General features: G+C 45.8%; 1 protein-coding gene across 30 annotated transcripts in view; it reads left to right on the forward strand.

Moving 5' to 3' along the window:
* Positions 1–23,551, forward strand: part of FHOD3 (formin homology 2 domain containing 3) — a 548,282-nt gene that overhangs the window by 223,524 nt on the left and 301,207 nt on the right. For all 30 annotated transcript variants that reach the window (XR_014807874.1, XR_014807875.1, XR_014807876.1 and 27 more), the window contains exons 4-5: positions 8,762–8,829; positions 17,238–17,343. Coding sequence is in view for 27 of the 30 variants with exons in the window: in XM_021096273.2 (XP_020951932.2) it covers positions 8,762–8,829; positions 17,238–17,343 (174 nt within the window). In the remaining 3 variants the exon portion in view is untranslated. The remainder of the gene's footprint in view (positions 1–8,761; positions 8,830–17,237; positions 17,344–23,551) is intronic.

Here is a 23,551-nt window from a genome sequence, read left to right on the forward strand (position 1 = left end):
CACATGATTCTGCTACTCCAAAAAGCTTAAAGTCACCGGAAAAAATGCTTTCCAAGGTCTGACCCAGCAGGTTTTTCACTGAAAAGTGAAGTGGCTACTGTGCGCCCTTCCCCCCTTTTTTTGTCTTTGGAAGATCAACATGTAACAGTAACAGTTTCGGGTTGAAATGGGTTCTGCTTCCTGGTCATCAGTGTATCATGTGGCACATTTGTATTCATGGGAAGAGTTTCTCAGGTCAAATTATTTGGACTCGCTCCGTGCTGACAGTCCCTTGGGCTGTGGGCTTCCCGGCAGTGAGGATGGGGTGAGGACCATAACCCCGGCTGGGCCACCGGCCTTCTGCAGGCTGTCTTTTGTCACATTTCATAGAGTTGTTCTTCCCCGGTTCCAAGTGGCGGGGGGAGGGGGAGGCTGCCAACCAAATGCTACTGTCCACCCAGGCACAGCAGGATCTCCTTTCTCCTTTGCTGCATCTGAAAAATCAGATTGGTTGGATTCTCTGGAGCTGCTGCAGATGGATTTTCAGATGTAGGCATGGCATTTTGTGGATGGATAAGTCTCCTCTCTACATATGCTGTCTTTCGTAGCTGCCCAAAAATAGAAGGAAAGGGACAGTCTCCCTGTGCAGACAGTCTCCCCTGGGTCTTGGTCCCACCTCCCCGTGGAGCGGTTGGTTATTGAGTTTGCTTCTTGCTGCGAGAAGGGTGTGCTATCACTATTCAAGTCAGGGATTTTTTTTTTATGGCATTTGAGATGTATCTTTCACTCGCCCACTTCCCCAGACACCCCCATAGATGCCTTTGGTTCTTCCCCTCCATTTTCTTCCATTGATGTAAGTTCTATTTTTCTTCACTGGTGCCTTCTCCTGTTCTGGTCCTCCCACCCCCACCCCCATGCTGAGGTTTTCTTCATTGTGCTGTGACTGAGTAGGAAGTGTGGGGAATCTGTGGCTGTGTTTTTCCCCCTGAGATTGGTGAGCCATGCAGGTTTCCTTCCTAAAGAATGGTTCCCAGTGGCCTTGAATGAATTTGCCCTCCACTCCTGGTTATTATAAGCTAGTTTAGCCTGTAATACACTGATTGCATTTCTTAAAGGGACATATTTCATTTTAAACAGCATGAACCTTGGAGAGAAAAGATGGGAGGGGTTATACAGACATTAACAAGTAATGTTCTGATTACCCCTCCTTTCCCCACCCCTCCAGGCCACTCAGTGTCCTTTACTCAAAGGCTAACGCCACACAGATGACTGCACCCCAGGCAGGTTTGGTGCAGAAGGGGTGGGAGAAAAAATGTGAACGTTTATTTGCTGGCCAGACACAGGCTTGTGTTTGACTTAAAAATAATGGTTTCTAATTGCCCCCACCCACAGCTTCTCTCCAGCTGCTGCTACTAGTACTGCCTTTTCCCTAGGACCTTCTGCAGCTTAAGCTCTGGAGAGTGACAGGCCACCCTGAGGCTGTGCTGGTGGGAGGGGCCTTCTTTGCACACTTCCTGCTTGGCAGCTTCAAAGCTTGAGAAGCCTTTGGGAATGCACCCTGATAGCAGCCCTGTGTTTTACACGTGAGGCTTCTGCTTTGACTTTTACCGTTGTGCTTTTTTTTTTTTTTTTTGGTCTTTTGTCTTTTTAGGGCCGCACCCGTAGCACATGGAGGTTCCCAGGTGAGGAGTCTAATTGGAGCTGTAACTGCCAGCCTATGCCTCAGCCACAGCAATGCCAGATCCAAGCTGCTTCTGTGACCCACACCACAGCTCATGGCAATGCTGGATCCTTAACCCACTGAGTGGGGCCAGGGATCGAACCCGCAACCTCATGGATCCTAGTCAGATTTGTTTCTGCTGTGCCACAACAGGAACTCCTATTGTACTCTTTTGATGTTTGCCAGGAAGGGTCCCACCTTTCACTACTTAGTCCCCTAATGCACCCTTTTCCCTGGTGCTCTGATTGAGGGCTCTCAAGCCAAGTCGCAGTGCAGGTCTTTTCCCTTGCATCCGCCCCACCCGCTGCCCAGGAAGGGCTGTACCACCCTCATCAGCATGTGTTCACATCTGAGAGGAGGACAAGGAGGAGAAGGGAGCACCTCTGAGGTCTTGGGAGAAGTGTGAAATTCACATACAGGTGGAGCCTCTGGGGCTGCCCTCTTGCCAGCTTAGGGTGGGCCCTGGGTCCCTCCCCCCGCTCAGCTTTTGGGGTCTTTTTTTCTTCTGCACTGCCTGATTTTCAGCCAGTGTGCACACCTGGAATTCCCTCCCTTGGAACCCGGGACGCACTGGGATAACTTACACAGTGTCTCGCATATAGTTGAAGGGTCAGAGGACCTCCAGGCTCGGCTCCACCGTCCATAGGCTGAAGCCAAGGGCGCATCTGCACCCACAAACACAGACCCAGAGCCACACGTGCAAGACCCACATAGAGAGAGCAGAGCCTGCAGGCACTAATGGCAGAACAAGGGCATAACAAGGTCACCTGCATTGAGGAAGCCTTGGAATCACCACATAACCCAGGACTGGAAATTGCACCTGAATTCTGCATAGACAGACTGCTTCCAAAGAAGGAGTGATTGGTGTTCAACAGGGCTGGCTTCCAGGACTGACATCAAGCATACCCTTGGGACCTGGCAGCCATGCTCTGTTTCTAGGTGAACCCTTCACACTCTAGACTAAGCTAAAGAGGAAGACAGCACAGCCATGGTGAGGCCTGGATGCGACATAAATGGAACGCCTAGTTCCTTGAACTCTGAGTGTCCCCCAGCGGTTAAAACTCCAGACCACAGCGCCTGTGGTGTGGCCAGCCCAGCCGTGAGGAAGCCCAGAACCTGGCCTGTGGGAAGGAGTGCTTCTCCTTTGGCCTGTGTAGGCCCCTCTTAAGCCGATCAAAGGTTTATGAGGCAGTCTTTGGTTTGAGCGTGATCGCTGACGTGGTTAAACATCTGCTGGCTCCCCTTCTACCAGCAGGAACTGTAACTCTCATAAAATGACGAATTATGTGTCATTTACAAACACCCTTGGTCCCTAATCCTTCCTAACCTCTAGGTAAACAGCAGTGTCTCCTAAACGTATGTTAAAAGTCAACAGAACAAGTTCAGTAGGGCATAGAGGCTTTTTGGTACTATTGTGTTTTGCTTTGTTTTTTAAATAGATGGCAATTTTGAGTTTTAATTAAGTTCTGTGATTTCTTTTAACACCACAATGTTTTTTTTTGTTTTTTTTTTAAAGGTAATATCAATTGCTTTTTCTGGAAAAGCAATACTCTAGCATCATATTTCTTTGAATGAGTATTTGGTCATTTTAATTTCAACCACAATGGTGATGATTCTAGTTGTTTTTCTATGATATGGGGACCCAGTCATGACATTTATTGAAAGGTTTATTTCATAGAAGAAGGAAAGGTTTGCAGTACTTTGGGAGAGGGCGTCTTGGCCATAAAGGTGAAACTTCACAGCCAGTCACTCTTATGAAATGTTAAAAAAAAAAAAAAAAAGCTACAACTTAGCAGATGCCAGATGGAAGGATTTCTGATCTAGACCTCACCTAGTGCTTTAGAGCTTATGGAATTAAAAAGCCAAGTATTTTTAAGGACATTTCAGCCAATATACATAATATTCATATATAGGTTAGCTGATCTTTTGAGCTTTGATATTAAGAAAACCAAACTACATTAAAACTCGTAACTCACTCTCTGAAGTCTGTAATGATAATTTTCTCCCATTAAAGTGAGAGTTATTATTTGGAAACTGTACTCTGTTTTTATTTAGCTTTATTTGGAGTAGACAATTATTTGAATAAAATGTATAACCAATTTTTTTCCAAGGTAAAGACAATTGGAATGAAAAGTACTTATTCCTAGAATAGAAATTGTTGTTTGTTTTAATTAAGATACTTGGCACAAAAGGGAGGGGGAGAGATTTCTGGCACCACTCAAAGATATCTTTGGCATTTGTACAAGGATGTTTCTCAGCAAAGGGTGAGGCCTCCCTGAGGTCTTCTGTTCTAAGTGCCACAGAGGAGTCATCTGTGATGTCCTAGAGGTTAAAAATACAGAGAACACATACCAATTAAAAGATAGATGGGATAAAAACAAGTTGCAACTGTACGTACAAGAAACTCTACAAAGACAAGTTAAAAAAAAAAGGATGGGGAAAGATATACCATGCAAACACTGACTAACCATAGTGCTATTAGAAAATTAGACTTTAAAAAGGAATATTGCCAGCGATGAAGAGAGACGTTGCATAATGACAAAAAGTCAATCAACCTAAAAGCCATGGCAGTCTTAACTGTGAGTGTGCCTAATAACGGAACCTCAAAGGACCTGAAAACAAAAACTTGAAGCTGCAAGGAGAAATAGACAAGTCTAATATAATTGTTAGATATTGCAGTACTCCTTTCACAGTACAGTATTGAACAGATAAACAGAAACGTGGTAAGAAAAGAAGACCTGAACAGCACTCTCATTCAACTTGATCGAGTGAATACTTGTGGAACGGCTCACCCAATAACAGCAGAATACACATTCTTTTCTTGTACCCATGAGGCAGTCATCAAGATAGACCATATTCTGGGCCATCAGGTTAACAACAAGACCAAAAAAATCCCACAGGATTAAGTTATCCCCCCCCTTTGTCTGCATTTCTAAAGCCATTTTTAAATGATTCTCTTTTGAACTGAATGAAATAGTCAACATTCATTCAATTTTGAATCAAAGGAAAATAAAAACACAACCTATCTAAATTTGCAGAATGCAGCTAAAATAGTGCTTAGGGAGAAATTTATAGCATTGAATATATATATACACCCTAACCATATATATATATATATATATATAAATATAAACCCTAACCCTAACTCAACACACACACACACACATTTATATATATGTATATATATATGTATTTGTCTTTTTTAGGGCTGCACCTGCAGCATATGCAAGTTCCCAGCCTAAGGGTCAAATTGGAGCTGCAACTGCCAGCCACAGCCACAGCCACAGCCACACCAGATCTGAGCGGCCTGCAACCTACACCACAGCTCACAGCCAGCCAGATCCTTAACCCCCTGAGCAAGGCCAGGGATTGACCTCTATCCTCATGGATACTAGTCAGATTCGCTTCCACTGAGCCATGATAGGAACTCCTCGAATACTTACATTTGATAAGAAGAAAAGTCTCAAATCAGTTGTTTCCACCATGAGAAACTAGAAAAAAAGAAAAAAAATTAAGCCCAAAGCAAGCAGATAGGAGAACATAATCAATGAAGTAGAAATCAGAAAAGCAATGAAAAAAAGGAATGAAATCAAAATCTGATTCTTTGAAAAGATCAATAAAATTGATACAGCTCTAGCCTGACGGACCAAGCAAGAAAGAGAAAAGATTGCCAATGTCAGGGACAACAGAGAAGAGATTGCCCATGAAAGGGTGGTAAAGGAGTGTTAGGAACAACCTTACGTCCACACATGTAGCAACTTAGATGAAAGGGAGAACTTTGCCGAAAGACTCAAATGACCAAAGCTCACTCAAGAAGAAATGAATCTTTAGAATAGCCCTACGTTAATCGAATCCATAGTTAAAAACCTTTTGCTAAAGAGAACTCTAGGCACAGGTGGCTTCGCTGGAGAATTCTGCTGAACATTTAAGGAGTAAATACTGTCAGTCTGTACAAACATGTTCTGAAAGTAGAAGAGGAGGGAGCACGCCTGACTCATGAGATGCGTGCTGCCTCAGTGTCAACAACATTCTAAGAAATGAAAACCATTGGGTCATGTTCCTCATGAATGTGGATGTAAAAATCCTCAACAAGACGTTGTCATGCTCAGCTGAAGTTTTTTCTATTAATCCTTAATCCCTAGTTTAAAAACTCCTTATTTGGATTATAGCACCAAGTACTAAAACCTTGTCAGAACGCCACAGACCGTAATCCTCATTCACATGAATTAGAAGCCATGACAGATCCCTAGTAACTAACGGAGACTCAAACTGGGCTATTGCGAGTCTGTTTGAGACATGTTTCTGCCTGTCATCGGGTGGTATATAAGCAAGACAGTCTAACATAAGCCTTATTACCTTACACAGAGGTACATGGAATGGACCCTCCTCTACTGATGCTCTTCCTGAGGAAGCTAAATCTGCCCCTGCTCTTCAGGGTGTATGGAGTCCCATGCTTGCATCTGAGAGCTTTTTCTTACTAGAAGTGGTATAGGCAAAAGCCAAGCCTAGGAGTCCCCGTTGTGGCTCAGTGAGTTAAGAACCCAACGTAGTGTCTGTGAGGATGCAGGTTCGATCCTGGGCCTCGCTCAGAAGGTTAAGGATCTGGCATTGCCGTAAGCTGCGGTGTAAGTCCCAGATGTGGTTTGGATCCGGTGTTGTTGTGGCTGTGATGTAGCCAGCAGCGGCAGCTCAGATTTGACCCCTAGCCTGGGAACTTCCATATGCCGCAGGCATAGTTGTTAAAAAAAAAAAAAAAAAAAAAGCAACAACAAAAACAAACAAAAACCCCAAGCTTATTTCTCTGGGATTCGAGGATTCTGAGATATTAGCTGTAGGAACTAGAGGAAGAAGTGATCACCCCTGGAATGTGGGTTCCCCTGCAAGTGTGACACAGTTCATTTTATTACTCCTGTCTTTCAGGGCCATGCAGATACTTTAGAGGTCAGATGCAGGTTTTCAGGCCTTGTTTCTTAGGGTCTGTGATGAATTAGACATTTGGTTTGGGGATGGCTGATTTTTTTGGAGTCTTCCTGGCTCTTTAAGTTCAGGAAGGCAAGAGGTTCATTCTTAATTGAAATTCTTCGTAATCAACAAGTGACTATGGACTGCATATCATCCTTAGAGGTAGCGGATTCCATGGTGGGCAAACAAATTGGAGGCCTTAGGGTCAGATGCCATCCCCAACCCCAGCCCCACAGAATCCTGCCTCTGCCCCTTAAGCTGCGTGTGTAGGTTGTGGGTCTGAAGGAGCCTGGTCTGCCGAGGAGCCAGGGCTCTTGGTCTGTGACACAGCAAGGGAGGAGGGCCAAGGCTGCACGACCAAGGGCTTGATGATCAGGCCACGTGAAGGATTTTGGATTTCCTGCCCAGTGCAGTGGGCAGCCACGGAGGGATTTAAATAGGGGCAGCGATGTTGTCCAATGGTCATTTTCATCCAGCCCTTCTGGCCGTAGTCTGGAGGGTGGATGGGAAGAGGGGACGTGGACAAGACATTCATAGGGAGGCCTTTGAGGAAGGTACCGCCATCATAGGCTGAGCCTTGCCCAACATCTGTCATTTTAAGCCTCACAGATGGGAGCCTGTTCACTTCCAGAGCCACAGTGCAAAGCGGGCATTTCCTTCTTACTAGCAGACATCCGCCAAATCTTTTAGCTGTGTGTTCCACCTCCTTCCACACAAGTCCCTGCCCCTCGCACAAGAGGAGCATGTGGCTCTGCCCCATACCCCTCCCCTGGTCCCCCCCATAGGTTGTCATTGAGGCCCAGGGTTGCCGGCCGCAAGTGTAACATTGCTTTCAGCTCTATTATTCTACATATTTTAAATAATTTGGCATTCCACCCCATTGTATCAGTGCTTGATTTAACACAAAACCATTTTCCTCTAAATCTATGATTAGCTGTTCTGGTTTGACAGATGAGGACTCCAAGACTCAGAGAGGTAGAGTACTCTGCCTGAGGTCACACAGCTAGAGGTGGTGACACTAGGTTTGAAATGCAGGCCATCTGATGAGGTTCACGCTTCACCACTGTATCCTTAGTGCTGAGAACAGTGCCTGACAGGTGCTCAGTAAATGTGTGTTAGGTGATTTACATGGGGGTGGTCTGGCAGGCGGTGTTAGGAAGCCAGCCGTTGGTAACCGAGCCACCTGGGTCAGGGCCAAGCTTGGGTTCTGGGAAACTGAGTGGTGTCCATGCTCCTGGGAATCCTGCATACACGCAAGGAACTGGATGCTCCCTTCCGTTCTGTGTGCCTTCAGCGCATTGTCTTGCTGCCCCACTGAGCAGCTAGGAATTGTGGCATACTCACCTGCCACTCCTCTTGCACTGTGACCTCTGGAGGGTGGGCTCTAGGTCAAGCGCTCCTCCTTTGGCACAAGGCCTGTCCTAACTAATACATTAAATGAGACCTGGTGGTAGAAGTCTGCCTAAGTGTTGAGCCTCAGGATACCTTCCATCTACCTTGCTCCAGGCCGGGACTCACCCTTGAACCCATGTCACATGAATGAGAGCCCAGGTGCAGGCAAAGCCAAGGCTGGGTTTCTTCCTGAAGGGCCATTGCCAAGAGAGACAATCCATCCTTAGAGACACCATGCTGCCCCGGGGTCTCTCAAAAGGACCATTTGATCCCAGGGAAAAGGAGGCAACTTGAAGCTCTCTGAGCCCAGCTGCAGAAAGCATGGTGGCGCCGGGGCTGTGACGCAAGGGAGGAGGGAGGTGGTAGGAGGAGTTCCATTTTGGCTGTGTTCATCTTCTGGATATAGTTGGCTCTGAAGTGTCATAGACTGTAAACAGGTGGAAATAGAGCTCTGGAGTGGGGGAGGCTGAGGCCTGAGGGTGCAGATCTGGGCACCTGTCCCACAGCTCACAACCCCCTCTGCGTGTCTCCTGTCACAGCCTGGGCTGTTCTTTGCACTCTTGGGGGTGAGGTCTATATCCCGAATGAACTGAATTGGTTTCACTCACCTTTCCAGTGGAAATTCTGTAATTGTTCACATCCTCTCTGTGCTTTTACCATCTGTTGAGTCAGTGTAATTAATTTTATATGTTGTATTCTTTATTTCAGAAAAACTGTACAACTCCACTGGACGAGATTTAAGAAGGGCCCTTTTCTCCTTGAAGCAGATATTTCAGGTAAAAGAAGAAGACAAAAATACTCTTAGGTCCTGTTTCTGTGTTGCTTGTGGAATTAGATGCAGACGAGTTTATACCATTCGCTGGTTACCAAAAGCAAAGTCTCTTTAGAGTACAATGTAAATTCAGCCAAAATATCAGTTGAGACTATTTTACCATATCAAATGTTTCAAGCATAATAAGAAGTAAAGAAAACTTTATCCACTCACCATAATTTTCCATATTTACTTCAGGTCAAAAAAAAAAAAAAAAAAAGAAAACCTACTACAGATATAATTGAAGTCTTGTGTTCCCTTCAATATCACTTATCCTCTTCCCACTGCATCCCAGGGTCCCTCTCTACTGAATGTCCCACCCAGTGTTAATCACACAGATGCACGTTTACATACTGATGGTGACCGTTCATCCACAGTGTGTGATATTCTTTTCTGTTAATTTTATATGCATATTATCAGGCTGTGTGTATCATACCATAGCTTGCTTAGAGCAGGAGAGGTGTGGGCATGATGGAGGCAGTTCCCAGTTGCCTCGTTCCTTCTACTGGCGGACAGAGGGGTTCGTTTCCAGGGTTTTGCTGGGGACATGCCCCCTTGCACACGTGCGCAAGCGTCTCTGTGGGGTTCTGTCTGTCCCTCTCTCCTAAGCCTTCCCTCTTCTTTTCCCCTGGGCAAGTCACGAGCTTAGTGAACAGGGCTAGGACAGGTGTGCCGACAGACTCCAAACTGTCACGCACAGGAGACTGCAGGGAAGAGAAACAGAGAGCCAGGGGTGGAGGGCGAGGCCGCTGTGCCTGGGCAGGGTCAGGAGGAGCAGAAGGAGGATTTGTGGAGAAGATGGCATTTGCCCTGAGCTTGTGTCTGCTTAGGTTCCTTGTTCTTTCTGTCTTGATTTTAGACCCTAGAGTGGAGGCCATAGTTCCCATGTCCTTCACATCCTTAAAAATTTTCTGTCAAGGACCGTTCTAGCCAGAGTGGCTGTCCTGTGCCCTTCATGGGCAGGCCCACAATCCGTGCCACCTGCACGTTCTCATCCCATCTGTAAACTTGTTCCACTATGCCCTCATCTTTTTCCCAAAGCAGACCCCTCCTCAGTGAGGTTTCTGGAGGCGGGTCATCATTTCTTCCCACAGCTACAGGTGTGAACCCAAGTCACCATTGCTTCCTCATGTTGCACATCTTAGAAGTGCCTTGGAGTTTGGGATCTGCCTTGGTTCAGGCTGTTTCTTCTGGAAAAGTTGTAATAGCTGTCATGGGCACTGCCTACTTTTTGGTCACCCCCAACTTAATCCATCCTCTAGCTTCCCACCAGAGGGGGTTGACAAAGTTCCCTTGCTAGTTCTGCATAGCCCTTGGGGTTCCGTCTGAATCTCTCGGTATAAGGCCGAGGCCCTCTGGATGTGACCTCTGCGGCCCACCTCACTGTCCTTGGCTGCAGCTAAGTCTCACTCAAGACTTTGTTCTGGGGGCAAGCCATGCTCTTGCTCTTCTGCACCTTTGCCCCTGGACCTCTTGCTTCTCCCCCAGGATGCATTGCTTCCCCACATCCACTCTCCATGTCCCACCTGGTGCCTCCTCTTGCCAGGGATCCTCTCCCTAGATGAGCCCTCTCTGCAGTTGAGGGCTCTCCAATTACCACTAAAGGTCTCTGTGCTTATGTCTGGAGTAGAACTCAAGATACTACAGTGTGAGAGTTCCTGTTATGGCTCAGCAGAAGCGAACCCTACTAGTATCCATGAGGATGCCGGTCCAGTCTCTGGCCTCGCTCAGTGGGTTAAGGATCCGGCATTGCCATGAGCTGTGGTGTAGGTCGCAGACGTGGCTGGGATTCCACGTTGCTGTGGCTGTGATCTAGGCTGGAAGCTGTGGCTCCCATTTGCCCTCTAGCCTGAGAACCCCCATGTGCCGCAGGTGTGGCCCTAAAAAAAATAAAATAAAAAAAAAATAAAGATCCCACAGGGCACTGGTCTGAATCTGGTCATCCATGAGCTCCCTGGATTTCATCACTGGTGGCCTGCACCAGTGAAGTAATAGATGAATGAACGGGGCTAGTTGAATACTCCTTGAGCAGGTGTCTGTCTCCAGTCTTTCCTGCCACTAATTGAATAAATGCTTTTACTTGACCCAGAGTTTCACTTCCCATGTATCCATCAGTGTCTCCCTGCTTCTTAGATGAACAAAACAAAATGTCTTCACCATCTATTACATCCTCCTTTCGAACTCAGACTCCCCACGTCATTGGGCTGGACTCTTACTATGCCATTGGAGGGCTACACTTATGCCGCTCCTCACCCTAATTCCCTGTTAGTCCCTCAGCCTGCCTGCTGTTTGTTTGTTTCTTTTTATTTTCGTTTTTTTTTTTTTTTGTTTTTTTTTTTTTTTGTTTTTTTTGTTTTTTTAGGGCTGCGCCTGTGGTATATGGAGGTTCCCAGGCTAGGGGTCGAATCAGAGCTGTAGCTGCCATCCTGCGCCACATCCACAGCAATGCAGGATCTGAGCCGTGTCTGCGACCTGCACCACAGCTCACGGCAATGCTGGATCCCTAACCTATTGAGCAAGGTCAGGGATTGAACCTGTGTCCTCAAGGATGCTAGTCAGATTTGTTTTTGCTGAGCCACGATGGGAACCCTCTGCCTTCTGTTTCTGTTGTTCAACTTTGACTTCTTTCAAAAGCTGTGTTCACCTCATCGAGTACCCAGTTGGTGGCAGAACCATGCAGAGAAGAGCTATTTCAAGCAGCTTTAGGACACTGTGTTTACTGTACCCTGGGTAGGATATACTCTAAGAATACAGAGGACCATGGACACATGAAGATCAGCTATTTATAATTATCACATTGCTGATGGTAGTGTTGGTATCTCTTTTATCATTCTGGGATGTGTGTGCATGTGTGTTTTCTAATTTTGTCCTTTTTGAGATCTTAAGGATTTGGATTCTTAGTGTGGAGGAAAATTGGTAGAAAGGTAGAAAGGTAGAATGATTAAGTTAAAAAAAAAAAAAAGGAGTTCCCATTGTGGCTCAGCCGAAATGAATCTCACTAGTATCCATGAGGATGCGGGTTCGATCCCTGGCCTCCCTCAGTGGGTCAGGGATCTGGAATTGCCCTGAGCCATGGTGTAGATCACAGATGTGACTCTGATCCAGTGTTGCTGTGGCTCTGGGGTAAGCCGGCAGCTGTAGCTCCGATTTGACCTCTAGCCTGGGAACTTCCATATGCTGTGGGTGTGGTCCTAAAAAGCAAGCAAGCAAGCAAACAAACAAACAAAACTACCCTGTCATTCCTGAATTTATTTGGAGGATCAGAAGGAAGTCATGGCATTTATTATTTTAACAAACTTGCAAAAAAGCATATTTCTAGCACCAAGTTTATTGGAAAGGACCAAAAGCAATGATCAGCCCATTAGTACCAAGCACCACTAGCATGGAGATTGTAGTCTTAAAACATAGAAGGGAACCAGAACTCCTTGGAGAAATAGCTGATTTCAAGTCTGGCATAAGAAATGGGTCAAATAAACTTGGGACATCTTATTATACAGATAGCCAGGAAACTAGGATTATTGCCAAAGGAACTCAGGAACACATTGAAAGGCCTCCCACTGGAGCATGTCGGAGGGTCACCCATTGGCTGGCTGAAGATGGACAATATAAGCATCCACAAGGATGATAAATTATAATGGATTGAAGCACATCTGGTTAATCTGTGTTGATGAATTCATATTAACAGTAAAGTGTGACAATGAATTGGCCACCACTGGAAGGAAGACGCTGTTGAACCTGTTTGTTATTTTGAAAAATGGGTCACTTTAGAATCACATTTATATGACCTTTTCCCATATGAACTTTAAGATAATCAAACTGTAGTGAGTTTAGGGGAAATTTTGCTTGGAAAAATATTCTAGCTCATAAGTAAGGAGAAGGGGTAGAATTAGAATATTAATTAGAATGTCAGAATTTTGCAACCCTGCATGAATGAACGGATCTAGGTCTTGAGCATTAAGACCTGCTGACATGATGGAGATGGGTTACAGCCAGATGTTAGCTGCCTCCTTGTGGAAACTCACACTGCAGTTGAGGATGTAGTCAAGCCAACGAAATCAACCCTGGATCTGATCCTGCTTCTATGTGCAGGAACCAGTTCATAAATGATCTAGGACTGGGGCACATGTTAAACCATAACACAGGCATGTCATCAACAAAATCCAGAAAACAGGCTACTCTGTAGGGCAAATCATCTATTTTCTTCAACGTGCAAATTTCAAGGGGAAAGAAAAAGATGAATTAGAAGACCTTTAAAGGTTATATCAGCTACTTGCCGCATGTGGTTCTTATTCGGATCCTCATACAAAATGTGAAAAACTGTATTTTGGGACTGTTGGAATTTTGGTCACCAACTGGACATTTGATAATATTAAGAAAGTGTTACTTTTTCTTTTTTTATTTTTAAGGACGCACCCACAGCATATGGAGGTTCCCAGGCTAAAGGTCTAATCAGAGCTGTCGCCGCCGGCCTATGCCATAGCCACAGCAACGCAGGATCTGAGCTGCATCTTTGACCTACACCACAGCTCACAGCAGTGCTGGATCCTTAACCCACTGAGTGAGGCCAGGGATCGAACCTGCAATGTCATGGTTCCTAGTCGGATTTGTTTCCACTGCGCCACGATGGGAACTCTGAGTATTATTTATTTATTTATTTATTTATTTATTTATTCAAGTTCTGCAGGTGTGGCATATGAAAGTTCCCAGGCTAGGGGTCTACACACCAGCCACAGCAACACCAGATCCAAGCCATGTCTGTGACCTTCATACACCCAGATCCTTAACCCTCTGTGCGAAGCCAGATATCAAACCTGCATCCTGATGGAGACTCATTGGGTTCATTTCTGCTGAGCCATAGCAGGAACTCCTAAGAAAGTACTGCTTTTTATTATGACTTCATAATTTTAAAAAGAGGAGTTTCCATCATAGTGCAGCGGAAATAAATCCGACTGGGAACCAGGAGGTTGTGGGTTTGATCCCTGGCCTCGCTCAGTGGGTTAAGGATCTGGTGTTGCTGTGAGCTGTGGTGTAGGTCTCAGATGTGGCTCAGATCTGGCATTGCTATGGCTCTGGCATAGGTTGGCAGCGGTAGCTCCAATTCAACCCCTAGCCTGGGAACCTCCATATGCTGTGATTGCAGCCCTTAATAAAAATTTTAAAAAAAGCTTAATTTTAAAAAGAATTCCTATGTTTTGGAGGTACCTATTGAAATATTGATGGGTTAAATGATGTGATGCCTGGGGTTTGCTTCAAATTAATGTGGCAGCAGACAGGGTGGGATGTTAGATGGACCAGGATTGCTATGAGTTGATTGGTGCCTGGGATACACTAAATTATTCTGTCTTCTGTTGTATATGTTTCAAATTTTCTGTGGTGAAAAACGTTAAAAGATAAATAAACACATATTGCATCTTCACGATGCTTGTTCTGTGGTGGTGTCTCTGAATTCTCGGGGATGCTCTTTCTATCACTTAATCATCAAACAAGTACTTTTGAGCAGCCTTTGTTGGCATTATATGGGCAAGGAAGAAGGTGTTGGCTATCAGAAGTTTAATCTGTTTGGAAGACCCCAGCTGTGCATAAAATAGCTCTAATCCACGAGGCAGGGGTACTTTGAGTATTGCATGGATTTCATAGGCTGCAAGCTGTCTGGGGCTTAGATCACCATCCCCCACGTCCACAGGTCTGCATCTCCATCCTCTCTTGTGTGTTCTAGTTTCAGAGGTTCTTTTTGGAACTAGCGTGGAAGGGTGTAAAACCACAGAGCCATTCGTCATTTGGACTAAGGGGAATAATCCTTGACTAATAGGCATTTATAAAAAATGATCCCAGGTGTGGTTATCACTGACAACTCTGAAATTCAAGGATAATCTCTAATCAGTTAGTGTTAACATTTTGAATTCATTCTAGCCAGAAACTAGTGTTTTAAAAATCATTTAATAAGGCCCGTCTATCTTAAGATAGGTGTTCAAAATCTTGCACATTGCCCAGAGTTCCCATTGTGGCTCAGCAGTAATGAACCCAACTAGGATCCATGAGGACTCGGGTTCAATTCCTGGCCTCGCTCAGTGGGTTAAGGATCTGGCATTGCCGTGAGCTGTGGTGTAGGTTGCAGACGTGGCTTGGACCTGGCATTGCTGTGGTTATGGCATAGGCTGGCAGCTGCAGTTCCAATTCACCCCCTAGCCTGGGGACTTCTATGTGCTGCAGGTATGGTCCTAAAAAACCAAAAAAAAAACCCCCAAAAAAGTCTTGTACAATGCCAATTTGGAAGACATTCTCTACGTTTATTATCCATACATTCTTATTTCCTAAGTGCCTTATCTACATATGTGCATAAATTTTAGTTAGGGTTCTGAATTATTTCTATAAGCACTGTCTCCCCTGTCCAGTCATTTTTTTCCAAGTGCCTTTGCCAGACCGTCAACTCTCCACTACATTATTAATATTAGTGATTAGCCTGAGTGGTTTCTTGAGAGCTTATTCTCACTTTTTCACCATGAAGTCATGTGTGAATTCTAGTTTTAGTTAAAGTAATAAACATTTGTTTCATGCTTGGCAAAACCTTCTGACTAGACATGAGCTCATCTAAATGTTCACTTTTCACATATGCTGGTGGAAAAGAATATGGATGGAGGAAGAAGTATTTTTATTTCCTTTATACAGACGAGTGTAAAGTAATTTTCCAAAAACTCATGATATTGTCCCATTTTCTCTTGCTTCCAAAGCCATGATTATCTTAGAGTCTGAGTTAACACAGCTGTCTTTCATTACCTTGGGGGCCCAAGCAGCGTTCACCCCTCCCTGCCAGTGCCCTCTGAATGTTAAGAGTGTGTTCTTGGTTCAAAGGGAGTTTTGCCTGGCCTGCCTGCCCCCCACCCCCTCCTCCGTTAACCTAGGTCCTCCATTCATATAATTGGAAAATGTCATGAAATCAAAATCAGGGGCTGATTTCAACATGGAGATGGGAGAATTCTGCCAGTGTGTCTAAATCATTTTTTTTTCTTTTTTGGAGATTAAACCATGGTTGCTGACCGTTCCTGTAATAACAACCTTTCATTATCCCATTAAGCTTTCTACTATTTACATCACTGAGGTTTTTTTTTTTTTAATTTTTGCTCCGTTGTTATAATTGAAGATGAATACATCCTAGCTGCGTTTGAGACAGGGCAGTGTCCAACTGAGGAAATCTCCTGAAACAGGCGTGGAAAAATCCCTCTCATAGAGCTCCATTGAACTAGCTATTCCAGGCAAAGGACTGGCTCTTGGGATTGGCTGGACCATAGTTAGGTAATCCTGGCCAGAATTTTGTGGCTCTTGAGTCTTTATCTATAAAGAGAAGGTAAGATTAGATCAGTGGTGCTTGAACTGGCTGCCCTTTAGGATTTCCTTGGGAACATAAGAGCAGAGCCTGGGCCCCACCCCAGAAATTCTAATGAAACCCATCTGGGTAGGGACTTGTGTCCGGGTCTTTTTAAAGCTCTGCAGATGATCCTGATGTTAGGGAGTCAGGGCTAAGAACAACGGGAACACCCCCTCATCCCTTGTAGGGCTGGCTAAGCACAGACTGCTGGACCCCACAGTGGGGTCTCCTGAACAGTAAGTCAGGGTGGGGCCGGATATTGTGCATTTCCAACAAGTGTCCAGCTGATGCTCATGTACTTGTGGATCTGGAGACCTCTCTTTGAGAACCACTAATCAGACGACTCCTGCGATTCCTTCCATACTCTGCCTTCCATGGTGGGGTCTGCAGGCTGCCAGCAGTAGCTCTTTGGAGGGGCAGTGTGGCTGCTCCAGACACACAGGTGGTTCTGTGCGCTGCCCCTTTGTCCTGCAAGCAGCACAACTTGGGAGGTGGAGAAATTGCTCCTTTCCTCTCCCAGGTACCTTTTGCAAGACCTTCATAACCATCCTTAGCAACTGCCTTTTGAAACACACAGTTCGCTGTGAAATCTTCATGGGATGGTCTGTGCTGCAGCCCAGTGTTTCCTGTGTTGAAACCCAGCAGGCTTCATGGGGCCGGTCCCTGGGGAACCTGTGGGGAGTGGAGCCTGGTGATTTCTAAAGAATGAAAAACAGATCGCTATAAATTTTCCTGACGGTCAGGGGATTCATTTGCTTTATCTTTATTAGATTGCCCAGAAGGCAATAATTGGTCTTTGGCAAACGACCATGTGTAGCCTGGTTGTAAAATTCCTCTGGCAACAGTTAAGATGCTTCATTTGAATGGAGCAGAACAGTCTTCAGAGGTCGGTCTGGTTTCAAAGGCTTGTACATAGTTTTAACGGGGCCTGGATGGAGGATGGATTGGGACAGTATTTGAAGTCTTTTTTTTTTTTTTCTTTCTTTCTTTCTTTCCCCCTTTCCTGCCAGGATGACAAGGATTTGGTGCATGAATTTGTAGTGGCTGAAGGTCTGACGTGTTTGATCAAGGTGGGAGCTGAGGCAGATCAGAACTATCAGAACTACATTCTGAGGGGTAAGTTTGTGCGGTGCATGGGGTGCTTGGCCCTGCTGCAAAGAAGGTCTGGGTGACCTTGGGGAAATTTCAGTACTGAGAGCTCTTTCACAGACTTGGATCACAGAGTAAGGTGATGAAGACATTGCATTTTGTCACTTAGTAAAAGATGACACTTTCATCAGGTTTTTACCAATTCCTCATAACTAATTAGTGGCTGAGCTCGTTGTCCTGACGTTACCTGAAGTCTCTCCTCAATTATTAAGAGAACATTCTGCACACCAGACCCTTTATCATCTCTTTTCTTTGGTGAGGAAAGGGACACAGCAAGTGTCCTTGGGTAAGGCTGGCATTTCAGCCCAAAGCCACCTCAATCCAAAGAGTGCAGTATTTCCTGGGGAATAATGTTGTCTCCCCCTTGAGTTGTCACCAGGAGTTCCTGTAGGAGGTGCACATCTCTGGAGTACCCTTGTGGTGCGGAGGGTTAAGGACCCAGTGTTGTCACTGCAGAGGCTCTGGTCACTGCAGTGGCTTGGATTTGATCCCTGGCCTGGGAAGTTCTACATGCCATGGGCACCAGCCCCCCAAAAAAGAAGTGCACCTTCCTTACCAGGTCCTCCTCTTTGTGATGTGGTAGGTCTGGGGAGGACCCAGAATTTGCCTTTTTAGAAAGAATGCTGAGAGCTGCCTCCGTAATTCCATTTTGTATAAAGTGATGCACAGGTGGTGTTTGAAGCACTGATTACTGTTCCACTTCCCAAAATCAATGCTCTTTTCAGAGTTATAGTATTTTTGTGCACCTTCATATAAATGATTTTATTTGATCTCATTAAAAAAATGTGAATAGGCAGGGCAGGAATTACTAGGTTGGACCATATGACTTAGCTGCCATCAGTAGTTTGACCTACCAAAGGACAGATTAGTCTTGTTTGATATTATCTCCATTTTGCAGTTGAAAAAATTGTGGTTCAAAGAGTTTGAGCATTTTCCTAAAAAAATCACTTTAGTGTGGGAGTTTCTGTTGTGGCTCAGTGGTAATGAACCAAATCAGTATTCATGAGGATACAGGTTCAATCCCTGGTTCCTCTCAGTGCATTAAAGGATTTGGTATTGCCTTGAGCTATGGTGTAGGTCGCAGTTGTGGCTTGGACCTGGTGTTGCTGTGGCTGTAGTGCAAGCCAGCAGCTGCATCTCTGATTCACTTCCTAGCCTGGGAACTGCCATATACCAGAGACACGGCCCCAAAAAGCAAAAAATTAAAAAAAAATTGCTTTAGTGTGAGGCCAAGCAAGGGCCGTGCCCATGGGCTGGGGCACAGCAAGACTGAGGAACTGTTCCCCCCTCTGCATCTATAACTCCACAACTCCATGACTGTATAAGGAAAAAAAAATACCTCCTTTTCTTTCCCTTGGGTGAAGGAAAAATACTCAAAAATGTGTGATTTAATATCCAGTGTCCATTATGAGAGTTGAATGAGACCATCTCCTGCAGTTTTCCTGTTGGGTTTTACCCTGCAAAGGTTCCTATGGTCTGAGTTGTGACCTGGCACCTCACACTCTCTAATTCCTTCCCCGTTATTCCTACTCCTGAAGAGTCACAGCAACAAAGGCAAAAGCAAAAGAGAAAACTTAGGGCTCATTGAAAAAAAATTTAAGGGTGTATTTTCAAGTCGGTGTTCATTGTTGCTATTCATTTTGATAAATGCCAAATATGTGTGTGAGAGGGGGCCTCAGCCTCAGTTTCTATGCCCCGTGGTGTTTGTGAGGCTGTGGAGTCCCTTCCTTCTGTCCATCCAACATCTTTGCCTGGGTGTGTGATAGGTCCTTGTTACAAGCTGTCATAGAGATGCTTTATGGATGAATTTTATGATTTCTAGCCTCAATATCATTAAAACATTTATATGGAAATTTTTATAGTATGTGCAGACAAATTAACCATAAACTTTGTCCTGCTGCATTGTGTCCAAATGCAGCTGTCCTTTTGCATCTAAAGAGAAGTGTACAAGCCTTGATCCTCATCCTCATATTTCCACCCATGTAGCCCCAACATTTGGAAGAGGGGATGGCATGGAAACAGGGGTGGGAGCATTTCCTCTGGTTATTCTCCAGGTCACTAATACCACAGATGTTCACGAGTTGAACCACATGGAAGAAAATATACCTAAAATTGTCTCACTCTAAACAGTGGGTCCACATTGACAGTATATTTTTTGTTGTTGTTGTTATGTTTAAGGTATACCTCATTTTAACTTAAAAACACCTTTCCCAGTGGGTCCTGGCATGAATGCCTGGACTTACGCACACCTCTATAGAACTAATCACCACCTACACATTCCTCTTTGTTTTCCTGACTGTTATCTAAGAGTGAATATGTACATTTTTATAGAACAGTCATTAATCTACATTCAGGGCTGGGGAGTGGCTCTTTGGGCTGTGGTCTGCCTGCTCTTATCAGAAAGGCAAAATTCTCAGCAGACGCCCCCTGGTGACCTCCTGTGGGTTAGAACTGGGTTGCATGACCACTAGCTGCAAGGGAGCCTGGTACAGTGGGGGCTGGGCTTCTTGGACTCCAAGGGGAGCCAGCAAGAGAGAAAGACCTGACCCTGTGCCTGCAGGCTACTAGTGCCTGCCGCATACGGGGAGTTAGGAAAGCACAACTCAGCCCAGCTGAGGGAGCCTTCTGGCAAGTGGCCACATAGTGACCTGGTTGGAGGTAGTGAGGGCCTCCCTGCCACCAAGGGACCATGTAGGAGCAGTGTAAGTTCAGTGCCTGTACAAGGTCCCAAATGGTGAATTGCGTGCATTGTCCCTGCTGGTAATGAAAGCTGGTGTTGACATAGAATGCCTCAGCGAGGCTCTCTGTCCTCGTGGATGCCTATCATTAAGCTTGCAGTGGTTTATTAACTTGCAGTGTCGTGATCTGCTCTAGAAAGGGGCCAAAGGCGATCACCAAATGCTTGAGACTCAGAACTCCTAAGCACAGCCAGGGGAAAAGCCCTGCCCACCCCCTGCTGCTTCTCTGTCCCTGTAGATGAAGGATACTGAGGTCAGACCCTCGCTGTGGGCAGTGCTTCCTAAAATGTAGGGATACTCCTGAGTTTCCATGGCCACCACCAAGGCCTCGTCTTCTGATTTTGATTTTCCAGGGGTGTCTATTTATTGGAGACCAGATGGCCACCATCTGTTACCTGGGAAACAAGCGAGCAAGCGCCCCCAGGCAGGTTGCTCCAGGATGTCCTGCTTTCCATGCTGCACAAGGGCCTTTGCATGCCTGCCCCACTTCCGCCAAGTCTCAGAGGCCTCGGGGTAACCAGGGCATGGGGTGCAAACATCAGCACATTTTGATGTGTTTGACTGAAGCCCGTGCCAGGAAAGTGTACTTCTGAGGGCTGTCAATGACAGATTTCTTAGGCTGCGACTTTTTGTGTTCTGCTACAAGGAAACTATCATTTTTCCCAGCCCACATGTTGAGTCACCCCTTCCTGACCTTGAAGACATCTGGGCTTTTTTAGGTTGTGATCAGCTGGTGGCCGCCACTAGACATTTGCAATCAAGGACAATCTTTGACTTGCCTCTCTGTCCAACCTCATTTTAACTGAATTACCTCAGGTGCAGGAGGGTAAGGCCAGAGGCAGAGCAAGAGGGAGACCCTCGAAAGGGTTTTCCTGGTTTTGTGGATCACTGTTTGCTGGGAGAATGCAGCATGACCGCAGGGGCCCTGTGGGCGAAGTGGGACAGAGAGACAGGCAGGTACCTCTGCTGTGGTTTCCACACAAGGTGGGGTGAGAAGTTTTAGGATTGGCTAGTTTCCATTGGATAGGGGGCCCTGGGGCTCGGGGGCTGTCCCTGGCTGGGGCAGTTTGGGCAGGAGTATCAGGTCTGGAGTGTGAGAGGCCAACGTAGCAGGCAGTCAGGGGTGTGAACTTGATGAGCTCTTGGAGAGGGGGACTGACTGACCTCTAACCGGAGCCTTAAAGCTGGGTCAAGACAGCGTTTAAAACTCTATTACAGGAATTCCCATTGTGGCTCAGCAGGTTAAGAACCTGACACAGTGTCTGTAAGGATGCAGGTTCTATCCCTGGCCTCGCTCAGTGGGTTAAGGATCTGGCGTTCCTGTAAGCTGTGGCATAGGTCGCAGACCCCTCTCAGATGGGTCTGGTGTTGCTGTGGCTGTGGTGTAGGCTAGCAGCTCCATCTCTGATTCAATTCCTAGCCTGGGAATTTCCATATACTGTGGGTGTGGCCCTAACCACCCCACCCTCCCCCAAAACAAAAAACAAAAATGCAAAACAACAACAAAAATTTGTATTGCAAACCTCAAGGTGGGCCGGTTGTCACCGTGCTGAGCTGGAGTGACCCCTTTGTGTGGTTTCCTTGGGAGCCCCACCTGAGTGACCACGTGTGAGGCCCTCAGATTCAAAGGCCGTGAGAGCGTTTGGAGATCCCTGTCCTTTCCACATCTGCTTTTAGGATTCGTCTAATTTATCTTTACTTTTGCTCCCAGCCCTCTGTTGGCTCTTTTTTTAAGGCCCAAGCATCTGTTGCTCTGACTTGAGGATGTATCTGCTGAGAAGTAAAGATAGGTTTTGAGTTACGCTGTAGCCAGGCACTCTTCAAAAATGTGAGCTGGCTCCTGGGAAGAGGCCTTCAATGTACAATGTGTAGAAATAGTATTTTCCCGACTTATTATTCTTGGATGGTTATCGCTTATGATCTAAAGGGGTTTTCTGGTGTGTATGTGTGTGGGGGTGGTAGCCAATATTTAATATAAATCTGCCATGGAATTTTGTACCTCGCAATTACTCCTACTGAAGTAGAACCTTGAGAGCTGTTTTCCTGGAAACTGAAGCTTTCCACGGCAGACAGCTTTCGTGATGGGCCCTTTCAGGCCCTGGGGATGCCCCAATGAAACCAAGTTCCAGCCCTGTCCCCTGGCAGCTCCCTGGGAGGTGTGGCATGTGACCCACTTGATATGCTGTATCACAGGTGTCTTACCTGTTTAGAAATTGCTTATATGTGATATGCTTTGGAGGAGAAAAGAAACAGAGATAAGTGGAATCAGTAAGAGCAGCTGCCTTTTCTGGCTGTACCTCAAGGGAGGCTACCTCTTAAGGGCTAGTTTTACAAGGAGAAATTTGATTTCATCATTTTACCTAAAGCCAAATCCCATTAATCAGAAAACACCATCCTCACTATCAGAGCAAGTTTCAATCTTAGAACTCCTTTAGCTCAACCCTTTCATTTCCGGAGAAAACTGCAGATGTTTTTGTTTGCTCCTGTTTTTTTTTTTGTTTTGTTTTGTTTTGTTTTGTTTTGTTTTTTTTTTAAACATTTTGGTGGCTGTCAACATTTAAAAATTGGAAGATTTCACATTAAAAAATACAGATTTCAGGCCTCTTTGGAAAAACTGGAACTGGAGGATTTCAGTGCCTTGCCAAATATCTCTTAACTGTAGGGGAAAAAACGCCTTGCATATTAGGGGACCTTTTAATGAGGATCAGGGCTTCTGATCAGATAGCTTTTGTCAGCATCTCTACATCACCAGGAATGAGGTGGTGGTACAGGATGAACAGACAGTAATCAAATGATAATTTAACCAATATCCTCCATCCCAGGAACACTTAGAGGGGTTCTATTTTGGCATTTTGGAGCAAAGGAGAGAGCGAAGGTTGGGTTTAGACTATTGATGGAAGCGGGTAGGGAGGGTTCTAAACCAGCACCAAAGTGAGGACATGGGAGCAGAAGGGGAGAGGATGGCTTACTTCCTGAACTAAGGTCCATTCCTTGGCTACCATGTTTCCCACTGTCCAGCTGCCCCTGACTCTCCTCCACCCCCTTGCCTGGTGCACCTGACTGTCTCAGAGGGAACTTCCTTTCTTGCCTCCTGCCGGGTCATGACTTCAGGGATCAATCATGGCAGCCACACGGCCAGTTGTGTGGATGACACAACAGGACAGATGTCCTGGTAGTGTTTGTCACCAGCTACCCCCCTGCACCACACCCCGGGGAGGGGGTAGTTGAGACCAGTGTCAAGGACAGAATCCTCCTTCTCTTGATGTCTCCCCTCTTGCTCAGTCAGTGTGACAGGGCTGTTCCCGGTAGGGAGCTGTGCTGGCTGGCACAAGTTAGCCTCCCATGGAGCCAAACTGAGCCTGCAAAGATGAGAGTGTCAGAGCATCAAGGCCAGTGGAATAAAGTCAGCTTAAGATAGACAGGACTGAAAAAAACCT

Source organism: Sus scrofa, chromosome 6 (genome assembly GCF_054392235.1).
Source record: "Sus scrofa isolate SSC_HxYL_T2T_F1_AM1 chromosome 6, Sscrofa_HxYL_maternal_Yorkshire_Landrace_v2.0, whole genome shotgun sequence".
NCBI lineage: Eukaryota > Metazoa > Chordata > Mammalia > Artiodactyla > Suidae > Sus > Sus scrofa.